Genomic DNA, 9,712 nt, shown 5'->3' with positions numbered 1-9,712 from the left:
TTTGGAATTAGTCGTGAGTAGGTCAACACAACAAAGCATCATTCACATGTCTGGAGCCCCGTCTTTCAACAGCAACAAAACCATGGTGCTTCATCACATACACACACAGTGCCTGGGTCATGCAACTCAATACAGTGAAAATCCATTGGTGGTGTCCTTGTGTGTGTGTGTGTGTGTGTGTGTGTGTGTGTGCGTGTGCGTGTGTGTGCGTGTGTGTGGTAATGAGCATGTGCTGCACTCGTGTGCCTTGGCTCATAGCAAGCAAACAGACTACCAGCATGCAGAACTGTCTGGCATCGGCAGTATAGAAATTCTGGGTGATATCGTTTCCACGTCCCTGAGTCACATGGCGGCAAGGCTCCGTCCGGTTAAACCAGGTACCACACCAATCCGTACCACCTGGAGGCCTAATCATCCACCCCAATGTATCGCGTGGAACTACGCCTACTTGTAGACTCAATGTGGTCGTAATGAGGACGTATGCTTCTGGCTGAGGGTGGATGAAGGTGCACCGATCTAAAATTTCTCGGCCGTTGAGGTTTTTGGTTTTAGAGGGACACGCTTGCCTTGGCTAGATGTACAGAAGGGCTTGGCTGTTCTGTGTGTGTGTGTGTGTGTGTACTTCTCCCAGAATTCCTATAATTGAAGGCTGCTCTCCAATAAGAATAAGCAAGAGGCACTTGTTTTTCACCATGACAACCACATACCGTTTACCTCAAAAACACCAGCCAGGGGGGGAGAGAGAGAGAGAGAGAGAGGGAGAGAGAGATAGAGTCGGTGTGAGGAGGGGTGGGGCGGGGTGGGGCACAGAGAGATGAGAAGAGGAGGACGATGAGGAAGAGGAGGGTGGGGATAGAGGGTGGAGGAGGGAAAGGGGAGCGATACCACAGAGGTAGTGATCGGGGGAGTAAGAGGTGGGGGAGAGATACCGGCTGAGAGAGAGAAAAGGGAGCAAATACAGCCGGAGATCCACATCAGACGGTATTACCATTTAAACTCCAGAGTTTCAGACAACACATATCAGAGAACAGGTCAGCCGAGTGCACCCTCCCCCCCTCCCCCCCCCCCCAAGATGTGCTTTTGTTGCTTATCCTTAACCGGCTCCTCCCCCCCTCGTCTTCCGCTCTTCCACCCCGCGTTTCAGGCCGTGTAGCTCCGAGTTGTTCGGTTTCGCCCGCCGCCTAACGTGCTGCACCACGGTGACCCGCATGACCCGCCGGGCCACCGGCCTCCCGAGCGGCACCGTGTGAGAACTGCCTGCGTGGCGTGAAAACATGATACCCTGGTTTCCTCGGCGTACAGACCTACGTGTGGTCTTCACATCTCGCCAGGCGGCGGCCTCTGGGGGGCGCTCTCTCTGCAGACGCCCGCGCAGGAGTAACGAGGTTCCCCGGTACTGCACGCTAACGGTGTGACGCGGACATGTATATGCATAAAAGCCCATGTTCACCCTCTGCCGGGGCAATTTGTTTTAAATGATGATGTCACAGAACAGAAGGCTGCCGAGGCGCTGCTGCACGATTCATCAGCGTGACGATGCGGAGATCATCGGACACCCAGTCACACCCATCGATACCATGTACAGTCCTGGTTATTGACAGTTATTGATCAGTATGTGCACAGGTCAATACAAAATAAAGTCACAATGCACCAAACACAGTCTGTGGTCACCACGGCAACAGGACATGCAGCTCAACACATGGCCGGTTGCTCGAGGTGACGGAACAAAAAATCGCCAAGGGCAACCAACACAGGCAATCAATCGCCACAGCAACCCAAACACAGGCCAGCCAATCAACTTACAACAATGCGAGAGGAAGGGGGGGTCAGGGCTTTATCGGTCACTAGGCAACCATTGCCATAGCGATGGGGTCCCCGCGAATTATGATTGGGCTGAAGGATCTTGGGTGAGGTAAGTTGCCGTTTCAGGGAAAGATCAAAACAGCAGGAAAGAAAATAAATAAGAATGTGAAGGAAAATAAAAAGAGGATAACAGTATTTTAGTATTTTCACTTTCTTTAGTTGACATAACTGTTTCATCCCCCCCTCCCCCATCTAATCTGACCCTCCCCCGCTACCCGCTACTTTATATTGACTGCCGTTTCTTGATAATGCCCCTCTCCATTACATGGTATAATCACTTATCACTTTAGCATCAAAGTTTTCTTTTTTACTCTTGCATAATTCTCCTCTCCTGCCTCCCCCCCAGGTTTTCTTTGCCTCCCCTTTCTTCATCCCAACACCCTCTTATCTTCATCAGGCTCTGTCACCTGTCCCTTTGCACCTCACGCCACAACCGTACCTCTGTTTCTCTCTTCTCCTCTCCTTCACGGCTTCTCAATATGGGCGGTTGGCATCTTTGGGCCGTTTGAGCTGCACTTTCAGCCTCTTCATGCCGATCTGGAAGCCATTCATGGCCTGGATGGCAGTCTGAGCGCTGGCGGGGTTGTCAAAACTCACAAAGCCTGAGAGAGAGAGAGGGAGCGAGAGAGTGAAAGGTAGAGAACAAACAGTAGAGAGAAACAAAGAAGCAGAGAAAGGCCGTCACGATGCATTAAAGTACACACAGACAGGAAGCAGAATACCGCTTCCTCTTTTCAAGGTTAATGCCTGATTAGGACTTGGCCCAGGTACAACAAATACACAGGAACCATGAATAACATCAAGAATATCCTCATCCTTTCCCCCCTTTTCTCCAAATTGTACTTGGTCAACTATCCCACTCTTCTGAGCCGTCCCGGTCTCTGCTCCACCCTCTCTGCAGATCCGGGGAGGGCTGCAGACTACCACACGCCTCCTCCCATACATGTGGAGTCACCAGCCGCTTTTCACCTGACAGTGAGGAGTTTCACCAGGGGGATGTAGCGCGTGGGAGGATCATGCTATTCCCCCGAGTTCTCCCTCCCCCCTGAACAGGCGCCCAACCGACCAGAGGAGGCGCTAGTGCAGCGACCAGGACACACACCCACATCCGGCTTCCTACCCACAGACACGGCCAGTTAGCTGTAGGGATGCCTGACCAAGCCGGAGGTAACACGGGGATTTGAACTGGCGATCCCCTGTGTTGGTAGGAAACGGAATAGACCGCCACGCCACCCGGACGCCCTCGCCACGCCACCCGGACGCCCTCGCCACGCCACCCGGACGCCCTCGTTTTTCCTTTTTAACTCTGTATTGTACATTGCACAGGTTAAATCCAGTGATGTACTGGTAAACTCTGACCTCCGGTCAGTGAACCTCACTAGGCAACCGACCACCAGCACAGTCAGTATTTTCAGGGAAGCATTAATTTATGTACATTTCCATTGAAATACATCCTTTTATAGAACTTCCACAAGCTGGAAACTGCCTGCTGGGATGTGTACTCGCCAGTTGGGCGGCGAAGACGTAAATCAGCATCAGGAACTGTATTCTGAAAAACGATGGGTGAACCTCCCTCTCCCCTACTCCAACAGGCTCCCGTTCACTCTGTGCTAACCTTTATCTGACTCCTCCCTCCCCCCCTCCCTCCCTCCCTCCCTCTCCGTGTGTTGCTCACCGAAGCACTTGCTCTGGTTGGTGGCGCGGTCAACAAACACCTTGGCCGAGATGACGTTTCCGAAGGGCAGGAACATCTGCAGCATCTCGGAGTCACTGAACTCCTGAGGCAGGTGGTAGATAAAGATGTTACAGCCCTCCGGACCTGGATGGAGCACACACACACGCACACACACACACACACACACACACACACACAGAATTACAGACACACACACACACACACACACACACACACACAGAATTACAGACACACAAGTTTATACACACACACACACACACACACACACACACACACACACACACACACACACACACAGAATTACAGACACACAAGTTTATACACACACACACACACACACACACACAGAATTACAGACACACAAGTATACACACACACACACACAAGGGAGTGCCAGCAAAATGCAGACACATACACACACACGTGCACATGTACAAGTACACACACACACACACACACACACACACACACGCATACAGATTAGACAGCGAGATAAGGGAGCTCTGGCAGTGAAAGTCAGTGACAAACAACCAGGAATAAAAATAAGGGGGAGAGGGGTGTGGCGCTAGCCAGACAGGAAGTCACATCACCTTCTCTCTGCTGCTGTTGCTGGGGCTGCTGGTGTTGCTGGGCAACGAGGGTTGGCTGCTGTGGGAAGGGCTGCCCAACCAGCCCATAGGCAGTAGGGTACGCCGCTATTGGGAGAGAGAGAGACGGTGACGCAATCTGATTGGCTTAAAACAACAGGTGGCAACACATCAGTGTCCAATAGATGAGTTCTTCCCAACGGAGCCGACTCCTGCGGGGTAGCCTGACCAAACGGAGCCGACTCCTGCGGGGTAGGTAGTCTGATCAATAGCCCGGCATCAATATTTGACTCAGACCAGATTGACGGCAGAAACCTGATCTTATCTGTTCCTCATCTGGAAGTCGACAATCCGATTTTTAATGAACTACGGTCTTTAGCGTCCCCCAGCGAGCCGCGGCAAGCTACGCCTCCAGCTACCCGCCCGCCCCCTGTTGGCTTTCCTGCTAGGCGCACATGGTAGTGTACTTCATCGAGTGTTGACTGGGGAAAAAGTTGCATTCACACATGGTTGTGAGCGGCATCGAACGCACCGACAAGCATTCAGAGATGTTTGGTGAGCTGCTCGGTGCCGCCGCACCTGCAGGTTTATGCAGTTTACCTACATAAACCCCCAACAGCCACGACGCATGTTAATGTGGCGAGAAAGGCCCTGACGCATGCTGATGCCGGGTCACAATGAAATGGAGAATGTGTGTGTGCATTCATCAGGAAGAGGATACATTAACGTAGCTCAACGGCGTTTCAAGGCGTCCACCCGCTAACCTGTGTAGTGCTGCATGCCTGCGTAGGCCTGCTGGAGGGGGTCCAGGGCAGCTGCTGGACTCTGGGCTGCAGACAGTGAGTACGAGAAAGCATGAAAGACAAAGAATACAGGGGAAAGAGAGAAAATGTGACGCAGTTTGGACGTCGTGTCCGGCTTTGACTTCCCCGCAGGATAATTTTCCCAGACAGAGGCAGATTCCTGTATTCCACACACCTGCCGTTTCTACTCCATACCTTGATATGGGTGAACGCCGTTGGTGTAGAGCGCTTCTGTCGCTTGCTGTCCGTTGGTGGCGGCGGCAACGCTGCTGTAACCGTTGACTCCTATTGGCGGAGGGAGTGCTGGCACAGGCGTCGCTGCAATAGTGGGCGGGGTGTTCGTCCCTGCGGACCGAGAGAGCCACTTACAGTGAGGGGTTCTGACTGAGTGACTGCACTACTATGAAGAAGAATAAATAACTTGTTCTCTTCTGAGCCTTGACCAAACACGGTCAGTTCACAGGTCAGTGCAATGAAGAAAAATAAAATACTTAAACTGCCCCCTTTTTTAACTGAGAAATGCTAAAAAAGGGCATTTTGGTGTGTGTTGGGGGGGGGGTGCTACTAGCAGAGACAACATGAGGGGGCGGGGGGGTGGACGGTTGGGGTCAGACTGTTTCTGATTGCTGTGGGCCATAACTATCACTCTTGCTTTTCCATGTCTGATGTATTTATGGACAAATGTTGTTGGACACATGAGCGTCTGGAAACGCACGCTCACGGCGGATGAAACCAGCAGAGGATGATGATCATGATGGCTGACTCATTACAGGAAGTGATGGCTGACTCGTTACAGGAAATGATGGCTGACTCCTTACAGGAAACGCAGACATTATCATATCTGCACAGACATGTTGAGATTCCATCCATGCCTGACGGCTTTCATTGAAATGAAGCCACATAGTATTTCAGTTTTTTTACTCAAAAATACTTATTTTGCTGCACTTTGACTAGACTGACTTCCTACTTCGTAAACGAGAATACAGTTGGAATTTACATGTTTGCCTTCGTGTACAAACGTGTGTAAGTGTAGATACTGTTGTGTGTGTGTGTGTGTGTGTGTGTGAACGCTTCCAGGTGCTCACCCGAGGACGGTGTGATGGGCGTAATGGGTGTGGCGATGATTCCGTTGGCGTTGAGCGCTGCCATCTGCTGCATCTGTACCGCAGCAACTGTTGCCACGGGAGACAAGTACGCTGACTGGGCGACCAAGGCCTGCTGCTGGACCAACTGGAGAGAGGGGGGGGGGGCAGTAAAGAGAAAAAGAGAAGGAAATCAAATGAAAGAGAAGGAAACAGAGAGCGAGAGAGCGAGCTCGGGAGGGAAAGCGAGGAAAGAAGGGAAACGTGGAGGGAAGAAGGGACAGACAGAGGGAGCAATGGAGGAACAGATGAATAGAGATCTAATTACAAGGCCATTATGTGCAGAGTCAGTGGGTTAATGGTTGTGTGTTGCAGGAAAGCTAATGTCAAATGACGCATGTTCTGTTGTCCCGCTAATAACATTAGCCCCAATTAGGACAGTGATAGCCTCCTCAAACTCATTACATCCTCTCTCATAACCGCAGCACGCCCCTTTTCCCAGCTCGCCGTCTGCATGTGTGTGCACGTATACAAGCGCGCTTGTGTACATGTGCACTGACCGCCTGTGCGTTGACGGCCTGTGTGTAGGCGTTATAGGCGGGGAAGTTGAGAGTCATGGGGCTGAAGATGCCGAGCTGGGAGGCCACCTGCTGCATCCTCCTCAGCCCCCGCTCCTTCTCCGTGTCAGCAAACTTCACCACCAGACTGGACGACGCGCCCTGGGTGAGCGAGAGAGAGAGAGAGAGAGAGAGAGAGAGAGAGAGAGAGAGAGAGAGAGAGAGAGAGAGAGAGAGAGAGAGAGAGAGAGAGAGAGAGAGAGAGAGAGAGAGAATGAGAATGTGTTGTCTCTTCCTACGTGTTGACTGGGGTAAGACACACGGAAGATGACAAATATTGTTCAGTCCTTGCACTGTGGGAAAGGGTAAAATATGTCACAAGTTGATGATTATTTCAGTGTGTTTGCTTTCTTGTGGACTGTAAATGCATGTGTGTGTCTGTCTGTTTAACTCACAGGCAGTGTGCGGCTCCCGTGCAAGCTGTTGATGGCAGCCTGGGCTTCAGCGTGTCCCTGGAACTTAACAAACGCACACCCTGCAAAGGGATCAACACACACAATCAGCTGCAGCGCACATACATTGTTAGATAAATGACCACTATTAGGGGAACGCGTACCGACATCCTTCCTGTGTTTGTGCATGTGCTAGATTATTGTGTGTGTGTGTGTGTCTGTGTGTGTGTGTGTGTGTCTGTGTGTGTGTGTGTGTGTGTGATACCTTTACTGGTGCCGTCAGGCCCTCTTAGAACAGTACACTCGTCTATGCTGCCGAAGGGCTCAAACAGCCTCCTGACGTCCTCGTCGCTCTGCTGCTTACCCAGCATGCCCACAAACAACTTCCTGTCCTCTGAGAGACCAAAGGAGCAGAAAAGGAAGAGGGGAGGGGAGGGGAGGGGGGTTCCAAATCAGCACCGTTTCCATATCTGATTCATTCCATATCTTATATTGTAGAAGCAAAATAATCTGTCTTTCTGTGTCTGTCTGTCAATCATTCCACTCATACTCCATCCATCCATCCATCTATCTATCTATCTATCTATCTATCTATCTATCTATCTATCTATCTATCTATCTATCTATCTATCTATCTATCTATCTATCTATCTATCTATCTATCTATCTATCTATCTATCTATCTATCTATCTATCTATCTATCCATCCATCCATCCATCCATCCATCCATCCATCCATCCATCCATCCATCCATCCATCCATCCATCCATCCATCCATCCATCCATCCATCCATCCATCCATCCATCCATCTATCTATCTATCTATCTATCTATCTATCTATCTATCTATCTATCTATCCATCCATCTGTCATCTATCTATCTATCTATCTATCTATCTATCTATCTATCTATCTATCTATCTATCTATCTATCTATCTATCTATCTATCTATCTATCTATCTATCCATCCATCTATCTATCTATCTATCTATCCATCCATCTATCTATCTGCCCGCCCGCCCATCCATCCATCTGGCCTCTCTCTACTGGCTACCTGTGTGGTTCAGAGTTGATATAAAGGTTCTCCTGTTCGGGCCGGCCCCCTCCCACATCGGTAACATCGCAGATCTTGTGACCCTCTATTCTGCCTCCGGGTCCCTCGGGTCGGCTGGCTCGGGACTCCTGGCTGTCCCACGAGCTAAACTTAAGCTCAGGGGTGACCGCGCCTTTGCGGTTGCAGCCCCTAGACTAGACTGTGGAACCGCATCCCCCTCCCTGTAAGATCTGCCCCCCCTCCATCGACTCGTTTAGTCCCGGCTCCAAACTCCCCTTATTCCCTAGCGTCTGAACCCTCCTGACGGGGCTGATTGCTGGCTTGTGCCCATGTCCACGTGTTGTTTATCTGTGCCAACGAGCTACGTGCCTTGTTGTCGATGGCGGCGTTTCCTGTGATTTGTGTCTTGGCGACCCACATCTCCCTGGTCTCCGTGGGCTGTTTCTAAATGTGTGACTGGACCGACTACCGGGGACCGGCCGTTGGTGAAAAGTCTACCCGGCCGCGGTGACGCTCGTCCGGCCTCACGTCACCGGAAATTCTGCGGCCAACCCGGTTGGAAGTGAATAATAAAGGATGGATACGAACTCAAGGCCACATGGCCGACCCTACAGTCACTCCGGTAATATAACAAGCCTCTCCTGTGTTGTTGGGTCGTGTGAACTGGACTTTATATAAGTCCAGTTCAAAGAACATTTAGAATTACTAGGCAGCAACGGCCCAACTAGCCATTAGCTCAAATCGGCTCGGACTCATATCTGTAGTGATCGGACACAACAGGGCACATTGCTGGTAGTCATTTCATCACCAATTGCCAACGTTATAACAATTAAAAAGTGGACTTTACAATTTGATTGATTTGATAATATGATAATTTCATACGTGTGTGTGGGCCCTGTGATGGACTGGCGGCCTGTCCAGGGTGTCTGTCTCCCTGCCTGCCGCCCAGTGACTGCTGGGATAGGATCCAGCGTCCCTGCGGCCCTGACAGCAGGATAAGCGGTTTGGATAATGGATGGATGGACTACCTATCCATCCATCCATCCAGCCATCCATCCATTTTGGTGATTCTTTCGCTATTGCGGGAGTTACTACCTTCTCACCACCAGGGGGCAGTGTTGCTTTCAGGTACAGGGAACAACGTGAGGGGTGGTAAGCAGAAACATAAGTGATATAAATACATACGGTTTTTATGTAAGCGTGTGTGTGTGTGTGTGTGTCCCTGCATATGTCTTACCTCCTCTCCCCTCGCTGTCAGCTGGCTTCACCTGGATTGGCCGGTTCATCTGAAAGACACCAGCAGACAGGGACGTGAGACACAGATGGTTAACGTTTCACCAGCGTCACAGAGGACATCTTGTCCACGACGAGACAACTTCACGCTGACGGTGTTTGGCTGCTCTCGTGAGGTCAGACCCCGCCCCGCCCTGCCCCACCCCACGCGCCCCTTCGTGTGGCCACTTCCTTGTTTAAGTGGGTTGGAAAAAACTAAATGGACCCCACATGTGTTGCTGCTTTCACACGGCCTCCAGCGTGTGCACAGCATGTGGCCGTGCGTGAGCAACATATAACATACCACATAACACACGGTGAGGATGTGAACGGTGGGATCGGGT

General features: G+C 51.0%; 1 protein-coding gene across 3 annotated transcripts; it reads right to left on the bottom strand.

Annotated features, from left to right (window-relative positions):
* Window positions 1–2,337: 2,337 nt before the first annotated feature.
* On the bottom strand, window positions 2,338–9,382 carry LOC130133210 (CUGBP Elav-like family member 3). Of its 3 annotated transcripts, none has more exons than XM_056301954.1 (10): window positions 9,334–9,382; window positions 7,306–7,434; window positions 7,044–7,123; window positions 6,607–6,750; window positions 6,035–6,179; window positions 5,145–5,294; window positions 4,911–4,976; window positions 4,150–4,254; window positions 3,539–3,682; window positions 2,338–2,465 (listed from the first exon to the last, which is right to left on the bottom strand). In XM_056301954.1, the coding sequence occupies exons 1-10, from the start codon at window positions 9,380–9,382 to the stop codon at window positions 2,338–2,340; spliced, it is 1,140 nt and encodes a 379-aa protein (XP_056157929.1). The 3 variants fall into 3 exon arrangements, with proteins under 3 accessions (XP_056157929.1, XP_056157930.1, XP_056157931.1); XM_056301955.1 differs by having other exon boundaries at window positions 2,338–2,466; window positions 3,600–3,682; XM_056301956.1 differs by lacking the exon at window positions 3,539–3,682.
* Window positions 9,383–9,712: the final 330 nt, after the last annotated feature.

The sequence above is a fragment of the Lampris incognitus genome, unplaced genomic scaffold, assembly GCF_029633865.1.
Source record: "Lampris incognitus isolate fLamInc1 unplaced genomic scaffold, fLamInc1.hap2 scaffold_249, whole genome shotgun sequence".
NCBI classification, from domain to species: domain Eukaryota; kingdom Metazoa; phylum Chordata; class Actinopteri; order Lampriformes; family Lampridae; genus Lampris; species Lampris incognitus.
The sequence above is the reverse complement of the archived record's forward strand: the minus strand, read 5'-3'. Positions and strand labels throughout refer to the sequence as shown.

Coding starts and splice junctions, on each gene's coding strand:
- LOC130133210 (XM_056301954.1), bottom strand. CDS start 9,382: ATGAACCGGCCAATCCAGGTGAAGCCAGCTGACAGCGAGGGGAGAGGA. Junction 4,255..4,910: donor AGGCATGCAGCACTACACAG/GTTAGCGGGTGG, acceptor CTCTCCCAATAG/CGGCGTACCCTACTGCCTAT. Junction 3,683..4,149: donor GCAACAGCAGCAGAGAGAAG/GTGATGTGACTT, acceptor TGCTCCATCCAG/GTCCGGAGGGCTGTAACATC.